A 17,255-nucleotide genomic window follows, 5' to 3' on the forward strand; every position below is an offset into this window, starting at 1 on the left:
ATAGCCTACTTTCATACTGCCTCTGATATTGTCCTTAGGTGTAGGCTGCTGGATGGTAGGCTAGGGAAGAACCGGGACAAATGAAACACTTTTCAATTAAACGTAAAAAGACATCGTAAAACACTGAAAGTTAATATTTTGTCACTAGCAACCTACATCTGTCCTCTGTCAAATACAGTTGCATTTACAGCTCTGAACAAAACCGTTCAAGAGTTATTTAAGGAGAAGTCGGACGTGCATTTTGTTTCATTCGTCCCTCCTGGCTGGGACTAGTGAAACAGCATGGGGGACGAATGAAACATACAGCTTAAATTACGTAAACTTCCCACAACTTCAATATTTGACAACATACCATGGTACTTCAAGTATGTGTTATTTTAGATAGATTGCTGCTGGGCTATATGTCTTGGTTCATGTCTGTTAGCAACTCATTGCCGTCATGGTGATGCGCGTATTTCGTGGTTATGGAAATAGCATGCACTATGCCATTATATAGCTAGAATAATGCATGTTTCGAATTATATAATGTTTCTATAGTACAAAATGTTATTTCACTCTGTTTTTATGTGGTTAAAGCCACCACACATCCAAATAAGTGCCCTTCATGACCCACAGGCCGTCAGTCTCCATAGGTTAACATGGCAAAACTCAACCCCCTACCTGATAGCCCCAAATATATTTGCATCTTTCTAAAACTGCTTTTTCATGTCTCACCTGCATAAAATATAGTATGAACACAGATACGTGTGCATTGACAGGTGTTTCAATCGTCCCCCCATAGACATTTAGCATTATAGGCTGTTTTGCATCCATTACAAACAAACATGCAATGTGAACGTCTGGGATTGGGGAGAGCATTAAATGCTACTGAATAAGCATGAAGTCAAACCTTTAAATGAAAAACACTAAGGATCTTTGAACAAAATCTATGAACACTCAAGAGCACTCTTATGCACATTTGAGAACTGACTTGTTTGTGCAAAATAAATGGTTATTACTGATTTATTTTCATATTTTCATCATATCTGCAGGTGTAAAATATAATAGAATTTAAATGACAGCTATATATTTTATCATTTAAGATAGTTTTTAATAAAAATATTATAATTATTTTTAATAAAATAAATTCCACTTACAAAGCATTAATGTATTTTACAATAAATAATTAACACAACACATAACACTTTTTCACTTTTTTTACTAGGTACTAAATATAACAACTTATTTACTGTTCAATTCCTGCAGCAGTGCTTTCACTTCAAAGCATGTGTCATATAGCCTACGGTAATCAAATTGTCTTGCTCATGTAGTTTATAATATACGGTACAAATGAAAGCCTCTGCCTGAGTGTGCATGCTGCCCTGCATTTTCATGCCCTTTTGTGGGGAATGACAGGGTGTTTACCTATGCTAATTAAGAACAATTGGCACGCCCTGTCAATTTGAAGAAGAAATGGGATTCAGCATGATAAGAACAAAACTGCAAACGATTCTGAGGTTTAACAACACCTTTGTGAATCTGCCTAAGAGTTTTCGTAGGACCTTCTTAAGAACACAGTTAAGACAATTCTTAGGAAGATATTGGTGAATGAGGCTCAGTGTTTGGCCAGCAAATTAAGACTTATAGGGGTCCGAGTTTGGCAACGATGTCTTCATGTCATAAAGGCTTTTCTCCCGTTCAGGTGTATTAAATGTCTCTGGCGATATGGGAATTTCGGGAAAATCTATGTCAAGGCAGGGACTCTGAAATGGGCGAGCACCCTCTGGTGAAGTGAATTTGAATAAACCAATCACAAGCAACAGTGTTAAATTATGATAGGCTCTATCGGTAAATAGCCTAAATTAACATCACTTTATGGTAAGAATGGGACATTCTGCCATCCTATGTGAAATCATAAGCAGGACATTAATTCAATTCAATTCAAATGTATTAGTCACACACAATTATACATTATAGAGTATATGTAGTGAAATGCCTTGTCCACTGTCTCCATGGCTGTGTAAATAAATAGAAAAGTAAAGTGCTAAAGTGCTTCCAACATGCTTGTGCTCCTGCTACAATCCTCATTCAGTATCCGGATAGCTTTGGGATAAAAACTTTTCTGCATTCTCTTTGTGTTGGCCCTCAGACAGCGATAACGTTTCCCAGAGCATTGGACAGAGAAGAGGCAGTTGTTGGGGTGACTGGGATCTCTGGTGATTTTCTTTACTCTGGACTTTACTCTCCTGATGTATATTTCCTCTAGGTTGGTATAGTGCACTCCTGGTGGTACGTTCAGCTGATCTAACTCTTTAGGGCTTTACAGTCTTGCTGAGTGCTGTTTCCATTCCAAGCTGTTATATTAGTACTTCCTCAGTAGGAGTAGAATTGCCCCTTGGGGATCAATAAAGTACTCTGCTTGCAATAGTAAGTCCCTGCCCCCCGCCCCCCTACATACACAGCACATTATTTCATCAGGAAGCTTCTCCAACACACATCCCCAACATACTTACAGCACACTGCCCCCCCCCCCCCCCCCCCAATACACAGCACATTGTCTCATGAGGAAGCTTCCCCAACACACATATTGCACACTGCCCTCTCCCTACATACACAGCACACTATCCCATCTCCCCTGTCATCCCCCCAACACACACACCAAGACCCCTGGCAGTTGGGTTAGCCCCTTGAGCCGTGGATCTGCCCAAGGTTTCTTCCTTGGTAGGGGAGTTTTTCCTTGCCCCTGTTGCTCTTGGGTGCTCCTTGTTGGTGCCCCCCACCCAATCCCAATCCTCCCCCACCTTTTTTATGCAGCCCTTGCCACTTAATCTACTAAACCCCTCTTCTACTGCACTTTTTACCCCCCCCCCCCCCAAATAGGCTGACACCAGACATAATTTCACTGCATTTCTTACTTCCAGTAACTATATGCATGTGACAATAAACTTCCTTGTATCCTTGTAAGTATCTATCTATCTATCTATCTATCTGTATCTTCCTATCATTCATCTCTTTATGCACGTCTTTCCAATTAATACTAAAGCCAGAAGATAATATAATATTGCAATAGTTGGCCTATCATAGTTATCAGATATTAACTAGGCTATAAGGTCATTTATAGGTCAGGACAACCCTGTACAAAAGTATTTGATTTATTTACAATACATTTATAAATGCTTGGTGTTGACATTCATGTAAAATATTTATTAGCTATATTTGCCCTGAAACACTTCACCAAAATTGTCCTCAAAAGCTCAAAACATTGTGTACATTCATTAGGGAAAATATGTGTTCCTTTTATCAGAAGATTTGTCCTACTGGGTGTATGTATATATCTTCATTCAGTCAGCGAAAAAAAGTAAAACTGCACAGCAGGAACATTTGGAGCTAAGTCATTCCAAAGACATCACAGTAGTTAATAGCATGAGTAAGCTTGTCCCGTAATATGTCAACGCTGCTGTAATTGGGAAGTTGTAAGACACCATAACAGGCATTGGCCAGGGGGAAATATTCGTCAGGATTGTCCATGTTTAGTCTCACAATTCTCATGTCTCGTTTGGCCAGCCCTCCAATGGGTATCCTGTCAGTTCCATAGATGAAGGCTGACATAAAAGATATAAGAAAAGTTCTTAGTGAATGAAAAGGCTGGTTTCAGATACACTATATTGCCAAAAGTATTGGGTCACCTGCCTTGACTCGCATATGAACTTAAGTGACATCCCATTCTTAATCCATAGGGTTTAATATGACGTCGGTCCACCCTTGTCAGCTATAACAGCTTCAACTCTTTTGAGAAGGCTTTCCACAAGGTTTAGGAGTGTGTTTATGGGAATTTTTGACCCAGTTTAGGCCAGTCAAGTTCATCCACACCAAACTCTGTCATCCATGTCTTTATGGACCTTGCTTTGTGCACATTCAGAGTTTCACTGGAACCAAGGGGCCAAGCCCATCTGGTCAAAAATGCACATAAACACACTTCTAAACCTTGTAGAAAGCCTTCCCAGAAGAGTTGAAGCTGTTATAGCTGCAAAGGGTGGACCGACGTCATGGATTAAGAATGGGATGTCACTTAAGTTCATATGCGAGTCAAGGCAGGTGACCCAATACTTTTGGCAATATAGATAGATAGATAGATAGATAGATAGATACTTTATTGATCCTCAAGGGGAAATTCAAGGGTCTCAGTAGCATACAGACATAACACCCAACATGCACTTACAGCAGAAATGGTAAACATAAGTATAAGTATAAACATATAACTAAACTCCACTGTACAATAAAGACAGTAGAAGATAAGACAGATAAGAAAACTAACAAAACTAAATACTAAATACACTATATAAGTTAAATCAATGTGCTTGAGGGTGATCAAGCATAAGACGCTTGTAGTGACAGGGCCAGGACTGGTGAGGTGCTAAAGGGAGTAAGTGTCATGGTGAAGGTGCAAAAAGTAGTCCAACATTAGTCCAACAGTGCAACAGTGCAAGAGTAAGGTCTAGAGACCAGCATAAATAATATAGACAAATAGGAGAGCAAGTGTAATGTAGACAAGGTAAAATAAAAAAACTATTTCAGTGCAAGAACAGGTTGAGGTAATAGGGTTATAGCCATTCATTCATTCAGTATTGTATCAGAAGCCTGACCGCAGCCATTGATCATGTGTGCTAGTATAGCATGAAAAACAGTGTAGCAGTAAAACAGTAGTGAAAACATTAGGCTGTGTACAATAGCAAAACAGTAGTAAAACAGTAGTAAGCAGTAGTGGGCAGTCAGTACTCAAAAAACATGGACATGGAGAGGGTAGTGTATGTTTCAAAGGATGTTATGCACTAACATAATTTCCAAGGGCAGTATCTCAACAAAACAAGGATAAAAATGTATTGATTTACCATAAAAAAAAACTATAATTATAACAAATGACACTTACACAAAAACTTCAGCTGGTCTTCTTTTGACAGCTCAAACAGAACTCTCCAGAAATTCAGAATCAACAAATCAGAACTCTCACATCTCTCATACTTAGCCACCTGCAAATCAAAATACATTAATATCATCACACAAATTATATACATTTCCTGTTGTTACAATTGGAATGTAATGCCATTTTACCTTCCTGAGATCCTCCCACTCATACTTTGCCTCTCCACAGATAAGCATCCTCAGCTCATCAGGAGAGAACATCCTCCATGTCTGCTCAGGACAGGCCCTACCAAACCCTTCTGCAAAGGCCTCAAACTGCCGTGCCATGGATTTGTTAAAAACAAAGTCCACATACAGATCAACAAATTTTTTCCTGATGATAAAAAATGAATAGTCTATTAGAGCTGTGCAAATCCACCATTTCAATGCATCCCAGTTGTTCTGTTAATGAGAATCAGATGTTCATTTTAACGTGAGGGCACACAAAAAGGGTATGTAACCTGTTGCCTTTTGTCACAAAAACTTCTCCCCCATTTGGAATGAGATCCTGGCCTTTCACCTAAAATCAATCAATTTAAGAATCAATGACTGGCATGAAAATTCAAATGTGGTTCATGTAGTGAAGTTCTTACAGAAATACTTACTCTGAAATCTTGCTCCAACAGCTCTAGTTCTTCATCCTCATAATCCAGTAATGCTTTCAAACACCTAAAGTGATCCATAACAAGATAAGCTACAAGAGAAACACACAACATAGTTTATCTCACAGAACATGAAAACATACCTGGCCTGACAGGGTGACAGTTCCTCCAAGTCTCTTAGTGTTGGCCTCTCACCCAGAAGCTTTTTAAACAGTGCTGAGGGAAAAGGGATGTTCACCAGACACTGGTTGTACAATGCCATGCCAAAGATGGTGCCTATATCCATGTATACATCAACAGATTTGCACTCCTGTAAGATATGAACAATATGTAATATATATTTGTATACTTTATACAGTTATATACCTTTACATGTATCAATCTATCTATCTATCTATCTATCTGTATCTGTGTAATGAATGAATTGTGTTAGTTATTTGAAACTATACAGTTTTTGAAATAATGAGATCTCACATCAGACATGAACCACACAAGTTCCGATTCCTCAAAGATCTCCAGCAGCAGATTGCAATCCTCTGAGATGAGAGCTTTGCTCAAGAGTCTAAAGAATTCCTGGGATATACCACCGTCATCAATGCCATTTTCTTCCACGAATTTCACCTAATAGACATAATTAAGCTAATTAAATAATTAACTTATGAATGAACGTGGCAACATCAAATTGATCATTCTTAACACAGACCTTCAGAGGCATGTGAAAGTCATGGATGTTCCTTTGCAGATACTCAAATGTGTCCTTCAGTAAAGTTTGTCTCTGTACACGTAGGGTGTTATGATTTGTCTGTGGTATGATACCGGTAAGTCTGTCCTGGACAGACTGATACAAAATAGAGTATTATTTATCAACAGGCCATCATACAACATAATAGAAATAATCAAATTAAAAGCCTACACTCACATTAGACGTTACATTAAGTTGGAACACCTTCTGCTTTGCCTCCATGTCAAAAATGCAAGGGAATGCTGTTAAATACTGGATTACTTCCTAAAAATGGCAAAAAATCATTAAACTAAGGATTTATAAACTGGTTGAGATAAAGTTAAGCTAATCTTTAGATAAAACTTTTAAAATGTGTACCGTGTAAAACTTTGAAGATTCTCCCCAAAAGAAAATATTGAAATATTCCTGACGGGCCATCAATTCCTTAAAAATAACACATGGTATTAATTTCATAGTTTCCATCCAAGTACCGTATTTTCCGGACTATAAGTCGCACCGGAGTGTAAGTCGCACCAGTCAAAAAATGTGTCATGAAGACGAAAAAAACCTATACAGAAATATGTTGCACCTGAGTCGCAGGACCAGCCAAACTATGAAAAAAAGTGTGACTTATAGTCCGGAAAATACGGTATTCTAATGTTTAAACTTATATTGTATGCCCTATTATGTAGGGGCTATTTGTTTTAACACTTACTAATTCAAAAAGGAAGTTGTTAATCTCCTTAATGTGAAAATGACTGTCATTCAGCCTGCTGTGTCTTAGGCTGTTAACCTGCAGAAGAAGGACAACAAGAAGCGACATCTGTTACAAACATGAGTGTGTTTGACAAGATGGAGACAGATGACAATATGGTAAAAGAGAGTTTTTCAAAAGCACAGAACATATATCTTTAATTCAGTCTGAAGATGCTTACTGCATACAGCTTCTGTAGCATCTCCGCAACTTTTTTCGATGATTGCGAAGAGTTTTTGGATACAGAGTGGAAGTTCTTGACCACAGTTCTGAAGAAGGAATACCCAATTCTTGACCAGTATCTCTCTGTGGAAATGTTTAATGTTATAATTATATGTCTATATTCATGGGCTTACCAATGACTAAGTTATAATACTATAATTTCAATGCTGGGCAAAGAGTAAAGTCAGGCAAAGAGCAACATGTCTTGTGCATGAACTAAAGTTATTGTGTTGCATGTGGGAGATATGAGCTGACCCACTGATATTTGCACTTACAGTACTGTAGGATCCTGCTCAGTGCCAATGGATTAAGAAAATTAACCTTAATTTAAATTGTCTTAAATTTGTAATTTAAATTTGTCACTTAAATTTGTCTACAATTTGTCTTAAATCTTAAGAAACATTTTCTTAATCCATTCTTAGTCTATTTTGACTTATTTCTCAAAGTAAGTATCCTTATACTAAAAACAATACTAACTAGATTTTTTATCTTAAAGGAGAAAGGATCGCTAGATGTCACCGAGTACTGTTGATAGGGAAAACCACGACCAAAATCGGTGCTAGCAAACTGGAATTGCTTCAGCTAATGGTCAGAGCTCCCAGTTAGCTACAATGCCAGTTTTGGGGGCATGTTCCCTTCAAAAAAAGCTAATTGAGCACTGAAGTGGTTATGAGCATATCAGTGACTATGTAACTACATGGAAACGGTCCAAATGATGCCTGCGGCTTGCACAGTAACATTACTGAAGGCATTGGGTCACAGCACCCACACAAACACCACCAGTTGCCCGAACTCTGTGTTCTTGGAGCAGCCTTTTGTCCCTCTGTCTGTCTCGTTCTTTCCAACTCTTGTGAGGCTAGTTCTTCATCTGTATACTGTGTTTTCCATTGAATCGGTAAACGTTACTCCAAGCTTCTTCCCTTGTGAACACCTCCGATCTTCACTCTTCAGACACTACACTCCGATCTGCACACTACTGTTTACCATTTCCTGCAACAACTGAATTCCCACGGGACTTCAGCATGGGACTAGAGTAAGCCTTAACGCTATTACTGTGCAAGCCACAGGCATCATTTGGACCGTTTCCATGTAGTTACATACAGTAGTCACTAATATGGTCATAACCACTGCAGTGCTCAATTACCTTTTTTTGATGGAAAAAGAGGTAGGTGACCAGGCTTGGAATTTCACCATTTTAGGGGCAAGGCCACTTGACCTTCAGTTGGGCATATTTGGTGGGGGGCACAAAGGCCACATGTCAGGGCACCAAGGTCAAAGTTAACTATACAGGCTATAAAAATGATCAAAGTTGTATTTAGCCTATTTACAGCAGTAGACCTGCATCACAACCTTACAAAACATTACAAAAACATGAAACATGACATATTACAAAGAACTGTAAATCATCTGATCATCTAATATTTACAGATATCTAGGCTATATTTAACATTTATTTTATATTTGGCCTGTTATGAAATCATGTATTGAACAATTTAAGCACAGCTCAGCTTTAAGAAACTTAAATAGCCTAGATGCATGCTTAGCATTTTGTGATCATTAAGGCTACTTTCACAAACTCTTAGTCAGCTGTAGGCTATATCTCTCTGATTTTAATATTTACCGATATCTAGGCGATATTTGTTTTTTGTTTTGTATTTGGCCTGTTATAAAATCATGTAGAAAAATTAACACATTGTGAAACTTAAAGCCCAAATATGGAGACATGCATGGCGAAATTTGCAGCAAATTCAAAACCGGATTACTCTGGAATGGCTTACTGTACAGGGGACTGCTTTACACCTTTGTGTTCGGTAAGGTCTGCTGTTTATTTTGATATATGGTTTCTCATGTGTTGAACAAAGGGTTCGTGAAGTATTCCACCGAGATGAATGGGTAGGGAGATAGGCGCAGAACCTAGAATTTAAGATTCAATTGAATCATTATTTACTTGTCTCGTAACCGTTCACCACAGCAATTAGCGGCTAACATCCGTCACGGCCGTCGTACCCTGTAGGTGACAGTACAAACTTCGCAATGTATGAGTTGAAAACGCCCTGTTCATGTTTTAATTGCATTTTGTGTCTGTCAAGAGGCACAAAGGCACTCTTTAGAACATGCCCCCAAAACTGGCATTGTACTGTATCTAACTGGGAGCTAGCCATTAGCTTCAGCAATTCGTTTGTTAGCACCAATTTTGGCCGTTTTTTCCCCTATCAACAGTAGGCCTACTCGGTGACATCTAGTGATCAAGATTCAGGTAGAAATCGGCCGGATTTCCTCTTTAATATAAGATTATATCACTTTTTGCAGTGTGTGAGGGCATTGTGCTGACCCACCAATGTTTTTGCTTCAGATCTTGCTTGTGGTATTAAATTAGCAAACACATTTTGCTTAGTTTTTATTAGTTTAAGTTAGACTTAAGACTCTGTGCTCTGTACCCATAATTTAAATTATAGCTTATAGAGTGTCCCCATATCATTACTTGTGTTTTATCATTGTATGTATTATCACAAATGTATATTACTTTTCTGACCAAAGAGAGTATACAGTATTTGACAGAAATGCTTCACTGTATCATATGCATAACACTGACTATAATGAATACTTCCATATACATAGATATTACTTATTCTTTCAGTCTTTGACTGAATGGTAAAAGTGTGTGGTCAGACAGCTGATGTCCCATGTCATGTTGAATATGGATTTAAGAATGCTATTTCTCAACCAGTGAAATTATCAATGACAATATTGTTAGTTAATGGTTCAAGTTGGTAACATCCGTTGCAACTTACCAAGAATCCTCAGCGAATCAGGGTGCAGCCTGAGAATGGCCTCGGCCAATAAGACGGTGAGGTCTGTCCCCCTGTGCTGTTTGAGCAGCACCCTGAGCAGCTCTGGCAGGATGAGGTAAACTCTGAGGCCCTCCACTCCAGCAGGGCTGGGGCTCAGAGATGGGAGCAGATGCTGCTGCACCACAGACTCCACCTGAAACAGACACAGCCGAGTGGAGTATAGTAGACAACACTCTATCTTTACACTGCTTAAGGGACTGCAGGTGAGACAGACAGTTGTGTTGACACCAAAAAGACTGTGAAAAATACACTCATTTGTTCCCACTATCTACCTTTACCACCTCTCTCTCTCTCTCACACACACACACACACACACACACATCCACACACACACACACACACACACACACACACACACACACACACACACACACACACACTCTCTCTCGCACACACACACACTCAATAGTATAACAACACATTTTAAGATTAGCTTTCACAATAAATATTTGTGAAGGCAAGTCATGAATTGGGTAAAAAGTAGTTGATTGCTACCTCTTTCAGAACCTTCTCACTCTGTGACAGCTTCTCAAAAAACTGGCGAGCCATGGACAAGTCCAAACCACACTGATACTCTGATGTAGAGTAATGTTTGTCAGAGCTGCACACAAGACAAAGGAAGAGCTTAAAAGGATGTATGTTAGAAGAGCTATAAAATGTAATGAGTATAATAATAATAATAATAATAATAATAATATAATACCTCTACCTTTTTTCAAGAAAACTCCCATTGACACATGACACAGATGAGAGAATCTTTGTGATGTTCCTATAAGAATAGAGCAGGAAGAAGCAGGTGTGATTTGAAGTAATATTTTGAAGGTTTATCTAATGTGAACACATACCGTTCAAACCAAAAAACGAATTGATCCATCATTTATTACCTCTTTGTCATTGTCCAGGACTTTGAGTTGCTAGAAATCCATCTGTCTGCTATCTCAAAGTTTAACTCCCATGTCATCTTGATTTGATCAAAATTAGGATGGCTAGCAACCCAATCCTACAAAATAACATAACAAATCTTCAAACAGTATTATGAGGAAAAAACTTTAATAATACAGTTTTACACAAATAATATCAGATGATCTACCTCTCCAGACTTTTTCAAAGCAAAAGACTGGTTAGCCCCTGCAAAAATTCTCTTAATGGCACCTTCACTGTTTTGCTCTGTCAGGGTTCAATAAAAAAAACATGCATATAGCATTTACCAAAATTCAGAAAACACATCTTCCACAGAACAATTTAATTTGCATACAGTATGTGTATAAATGACCCCTTTTGGCTTTTGACAACATTGATTTAAGAGTAATACAAAAGTATGTCTGGTGTTACAACGGTTTACCATAAAAAAAAAAAATGCTCACTGTTTTTAGTTGGCATTCGTTCGCCTAGTTCATTTCATTAGTTCAAGCATATTTGGATTGGTAGCTGGCCATGGTCCTGACATACTAACAGCGTGCGCTTGTGATATCCGCTGACACCCTCCTGGATGAGGGATACATGAGCTGAGCTAATAGTGCAGACGTTCCCAAACTTAACACTGAGGCCCAATTTCAATACTGAAAATCTTCTGCAGCCCATCCAAATATTTATTCACAACTCTGACAGAAGTCCTGTATGCTATTGGTACACTGTGGTCTTATGATTTGCTTGAGACATTAACAACTGTATTTGGATTTGTCCACCTGACAACCACCGCTCCATTAACACACTTTAGTTTGGTGTTACATACAGTCTGTCAATGACAACAACCCCATCAAATAAAAATAATAATGTAGGCCCACCTGCAGTACCTTGACTGCCCACCAGTGGGCCACAGCCTACACTTTGGGAAACACTATACTAGTGAATGAATGGAGGAGACAGGGGTGGCGGTGGGAGGCTTGTGAATCTGAGAGTGTGACATGCTGACAGGTAAGTGGGTTTAGTCATGCAAGGTGGTAATGCAGTAATTGGCAAAGCTGTCGATCATTCCTGTGGACTCTTCCCAAACTTTGTTTAGAGAAAGTATGTATTCCTGGTCCATCAAATGTATTCAGTAATATATGTACCCAGCCAAACCATTGAGCAATGTGAGCAACAGAAGACAAGCTATACAAGAATTATGCACATTTACCTAAAACAACCAAGAATAAAACTTTATAAGCATAGACACCACAATGTTAACAAAGTGGAAGAGATGTTTTACCTTGTGGTATATCAACAGGTAGGGGAACAGCCTGATTGTCTGTCTGGCCACTTCCGAGCTGTCCTTGCTCTCCACATCCAAATGCATAAATTGTGCCTTGGGATTCAACCAATGCCAGTGTGTGATACCTTAGACAAGAATTCAGCACCGAAATACATCACTGATTTCCACATTTCACTGTAAAGTTTTGTTTTTTTATGTATTGCTCTGAGTACATTATACACATGAAGTGTTACCTCCCACAGGCAATCTGAGACACCTTTGAGCCCCAGAGTTCAGCCACCAGTCGTGGTCGCAGTTCATCTCTGAAGGAGTTGTGCCCCAGCTGGCCATAACGTCCTGATCCACATGTAAACACTACACCATCCTTTAAGAGTCACAGAGAATATCAATAACTCCAAATGCTCTATACACTACAATAACAACAATCACTCTTAATAGGCACAGGAAATATTTTGTACAACCTTTACAAGGATGGCAGTGTGCTCCACTCCACATGAAATAAAGATGGTCTTCTTGAGACTTAAGCAACTCACATCAACAGGTTCTGGACGATCTGTGACATACAAGTGCCTTACTGTATCACAAAATCTTTGTGAATATGTAACTTACAAAAGGCAACTTTTACAAACAACTTGCGAAAAGACCTGAATGATCTCTGCTTTGCCTGCACAAACCTGAAAGGTCTCCTAGGCCCAGCTGCCCAGCGCTGTTCTTGCCCCAGCCAAACACGGCCCCTGAGAGGGACAGGGCAAAGGTGTGGTCCCCTCCAGCACTGATCTGAGACAGGGGGATCCCCGCCAGAGACTTGAGGGGTTGGGGGGACATGGTGCTGGGCTCCCCCTTCCCCAGACCCAGCTGACCATTGGAGTTCTGGCCCCACGTGAAGACCTGCCCGTCTGAAAGCAGAACACATCACAGTGCTGGCTTCAGCAAGCAATATAACTTCACTTTTGTTAAATACTTATACTTATGCCCTGACATTGCACATCAGATAGATAGATAGATAGATAGATAGATAGATAGATAGATAGATAGATCATCTACTTAGGAGGTCATTGCTCCTACATACTTTGGCCTATAATCAAATGCCTGACCTCTTTGGAAAGCTGAGACACTGCAGTTTCTTGGAAAACAATCAGAGGCTAGAATATTTTTTTCTCATTCTGCTGGATAACAAACATCTCTGAACTGACCACATTTCAGCCCTCTAGGTCACTTGATATGACTTAGAAACACAACTGAGCCCTAGCATCATGTCTTGTGAAGCTGTGAGCAAAGGTAGATCAATACAGAATGAAAACTACTTAGGCTACTTTAGACCATTATTTGCCAAGGTGCTCATGCGTTTTGTAAAATGCCCATAGTACTTTTGGTTATCCAAAATGCATACTGACAATCAAATGCTTACTGTATGAACCCTTTTGTGTAGAAGCATAATCTTGGTCTCAAATGAAAGGTAACACTGAAGTTTCATGCTTGCATTTGGATTATACTTCAGGGGTTCTGATATGGAATAATGACTACACTAAATATCAAATAACTACAAAACATTATAAATCTTTACCATTTCTATTTCAATTCAATTGGTGGAAACATCTTGTTCTCATCTCATCTCTTATTCACCACTCATTATTTTTCAAATATCCCATTATGCATATAAATGATGCTGATAAAAGATTATTTTAATTTAATTTTAAAACATGGATACCTTTGATAAGAGCTACTGAGTGATTGTCCCCACAAGCAATCTGTACAACCTGTCTGTTTTGGACGTTCGCCAGACACCTGAAGATGGAAACCAAAGGTGAGATTGGCAGAGTCCGGAGCTCGACCAGTACAGAGACAATCGTGTTCTAAAGAATTATTGCTCAGACAACACTTACTTTGGGACGCTGGATACGTCAGAGGAACTCCAGTGAAGTAGTGCGCCCTTCTTAGTAAGCAAAATAGCATGTGTTGCTCCGACACAAACTGCCACAATGTTACCATTCCTTGTTAAACTGACTGCGGAAATGGAAAATGAAAACTAACATAGAGGTAGGCTACATTTTCTTAATTAAAAACAATAATTGCATACATTCATATTATGATCAAGTAGGCCTGACATCTGCTCATAGCGGGTCATTTTTTTTTTCGTGCTTGACGCCATGGACAACTGATTATAAGAGCACTTTCCAATAGCGAAGGCTACTTTGCCACACTTTTTAAGATACACTTACTTTTTTTCCACCTTGATCCGTTTTGCTTTCTTATTGCCACTGAAGCAAATCCATTTTCCCAAAGGATTGCTGTCACTTCATCTCCAATAGAGAGGTGCCTGATTGCTTTTGTGAGGACAGCTTTCTGTAGGCCTACAGCATCGAAGTTATGACACATATCCTTCTTGGCAAGAATGTTAAGTTCTTGAAGTTTAGCTTCACCCCAACAATACATCTTAAATCAATAGCTGTAGTTTAGCCTATCATCGGCATCTGTAATGACATCAGAAGCACTGTAGCCTAGTCAAAAATGCTGAGCAGTCTTGCTGGCGGCTGCGAGTGTTCACATGAGCACACGACTGTGTTGACACGAGATAAGTAACGTTGAGACGGAAAGCGAAACTTATCCGCTAGGCTAATTTGGAAATGAAACTGGCTGGTCATTTTCAAGTATGAAACCAAACGAAACTAAACGCCGCGCTGGTGCGCTGAAGATCTGTTTAACGGGCTCCGTACAGTGCGTAGGAGGAGCGGTAGATAAAACCTTTTCTATGGCTCTGGGCTTAATGCCAGCGTGACTCAGGCTGTGTTATTTTGTGTTTCACATGCACATTGTTTATGTGCCCTTAATCATTCAATTACTAGAAATTGCTTGTGAAATGGTAGGCTAATATACAGATTTAGGCTAGCCTAAATATTAATTTAAGGGACCGTTCATTATTTATAAACGGGGCCACCGGAGGAAAATAGGGGAGGGTCATGTCTTTTTATTCTTTGTTGAGGGGAGGGTCACCTAACTTTTTTTTGTCTAGGAGGCAGGGTCACCCATCTTTTGTATTAATGAAAACAGCAAAAAGTCCAAGTGGCTTGTTTGATTGTTGATTTCTGTCGCCATATAACGTTCTCTTTCGTTCCATTGCCCTGTCAACATTGAACAATGAAAATAAGGGAGATTTCCCGGGTTTCTCACGCAAAATACGGAAAATGTCAACATTCGTCTCCATTAACTTTGGAAGGGTTGGAGCAACAAAGTACTTTATTCACGCCTAACAGCCTATATCCATTTGGTCAACTTTATCCAGCCCTAAAAAAGTTAAATTTAACTTTGGTTTACTTGTAGTTTACCGTGTAGCCTAACTTTAAACAGTGTGCATGCTTAACATAAAGCACACTTGTGCTTCATTCATCCACACATCCAGCTCCTAACGTTTTGACAAGCATTTCTACCAATTGACCTCGTTCCTGCCCATCTCTAGCTTTGCTGTCTCCATCCTTTCTGTTTTTGTTGTTTAAAATATATATATATAGTATTTATTGGTAACCAGCAACAAGTGCAATTTGTTAATCGCTGTCATTCTCTCTCCTGCCAACAAAAATGTGTTACGTTCCAAATAGCAGTGCGTAATTCTGCTTCATAAAGTTGAACAAATACATTTGGTCATATAAATAGCCAGTTTATGGTCTACAGTGTAGTTGGTAAGTTATGGTAGGCCAACTTGGAGTGAATATACAGGGGGAATTCTTTGTCTAGCTGAGTAGCCTGACAGGTGCGCACGTAGGCATAGCCTATACGGCCGAACACTGCAAGCGCTGATGAATCGTGCTCTCACGACAACCACGTTGTTAACTTAAATAGGCTTAGGTATCACTCTGAGTTCGCATTCAAGCAAGCAAAACGATGATTTGAATACATCTGTTTCACTGGAGGGGCTAGGGGTAACAACAGGACAACACAGAGACAGGCCAGAATGCAGGACTAATGTTATGAGAGTATTACAGTAATATGGGATATTCTACGGGAAAATATTAAAACGGCAAGACAGCGGGGAAACGTTAAAATGATAAACCCGGAAAAAGTTGGCATGTTAGTTATTCTTCGATCCCTGTGATTATTTGTGAAATTGTGCAAACGGCCTTTTAAAGCCATTTGAGAAGGAAGGAGTGTAGCAAGCTCCCAAATTGACGCTCGTCTAAAAAATTGAGTTTTGGATAATGTTCAGCTTCGGCAGCTTTACAATGACTGAGGAAGCCTAGAGACGAGTCCATAGCAACAAGTTCATGTGTTGAATTTGTTATTACCCAGTGTGCTTTGTTGAATGGTCTCAATGCTTTATTGTTTTATTTCATGTGAATACTTACTAGAGGAGTAACTTTTCAAGTAGGCTAATGCAGTTGCAGGAAGTGTGGATTTAGTTTCCAAGCTTATTGTGTTTCCACAACAATGTTAGTGAGTAAATCTACTGAAATGGCCACCATCTTGGTGAAGTGTGATGTGTAAGATCAGAAAGCAGAGGTTGTATATAGGGCGGTAGCATATAGGTCTATTTTCATACCGCGTTAAAGTATGGGCGGAAGACATCGACAATTGGTCGGGGAGGGTCATGTCAGTTTTGAAAATGCTGCTGGAGGGTCGTTGGAAATTATAGTGCAGGCAGGGGAGGGTCATGCAACTTTTGACCGAAGCACTCAAAATCCCTCCGGTGATCCCGTTTATAAATAACGAACGGTCCCTACGAGTCTTTTTCTTGTGATTCTTCTTTTAATGTTCATATTCAGAGATAGTAACAACACATTTTCAGATTGAGCACTGTTCAATGAACAGTGACCTTGTTTGTACTGGTATTGATAGTCATGTGAACTTAGTGACCATGTCTGTAGGCTACTGATAGTCATGTTAACTTAACCCTTTCATGCGCAATGTCCTTGTGGACAGTAACTTTAACTCTGATTTCTATTTGTTTATCATGTTGATATACTCCAATCCACTTGAGGGCAGT

At 39.3% G+C, this 17,255-nt stretch overlaps 2 protein-coding genes across 2 annotated transcripts in view; both read right to left on the reverse strand.

Moving 5' to 3' along the window:
* Nucleotides 1-17,255, reverse strand: part of herc3 (HECT and RLD domain containing E3 ubiquitin protein ligase 3) — an 87,172-nt gene that overhangs the window by 43,448 nt on the left and 26,469 nt on the right. The window lies entirely within an intron of this gene.
* Nucleotides 3,116-14,930, reverse strand: LOC121710502 (probable E3 ubiquitin-protein ligase HERC3). Its single transcript, XM_042094132.1, has 25 exons — nucleotides 14,841-14,930; nucleotides 14,500-14,748; nucleotides 14,164-14,284; nucleotides 13,989-14,065; nucleotides 12,955-13,176; nucleotides 12,742-12,833; nucleotides 12,514-12,644; nucleotides 12,278-12,405; nucleotides 11,180-11,256; nucleotides 10,974-11,089; nucleotides 10,799-10,858; nucleotides 10,585-10,690; nucleotides 10,030-10,222; nucleotides 7,197-7,321; nucleotides 6,977-7,054; nucleotides 6,640-6,705; nucleotides 6,460-6,546; nucleotides 6,244-6,378; nucleotides 6,015-6,161; nucleotides 5,684-5,850; nucleotides 5,544-5,607; nucleotides 5,400-5,458; nucleotides 5,089-5,272; nucleotides 4,907-5,006; nucleotides 3,116-3,581 (listed from the first exon to the last, which is right to left on the reverse strand). The coding sequence occupies exons 2-25, from the start codon at nucleotides 14,711-14,713 to the stop codon at nucleotides 3,367-3,369; spliced, it is 2,964 nt and encodes a 987-aa protein (XP_041950066.1). The 5' UTR covers nucleotides 14,714-14,748; nucleotides 14,841-14,930; the 3' UTR covers nucleotides 3,116-3,366.

This window comes from Alosa sapidissima, chromosome 1, assembly GCF_018492685.1.
Source record: "Alosa sapidissima isolate fAloSap1 chromosome 1, fAloSap1.pri, whole genome shotgun sequence".
NCBI classification, from domain to species: Eukaryota; Metazoa; Chordata; class Actinopteri; order Clupeiformes; family Clupeidae; genus Alosa; species Alosa sapidissima.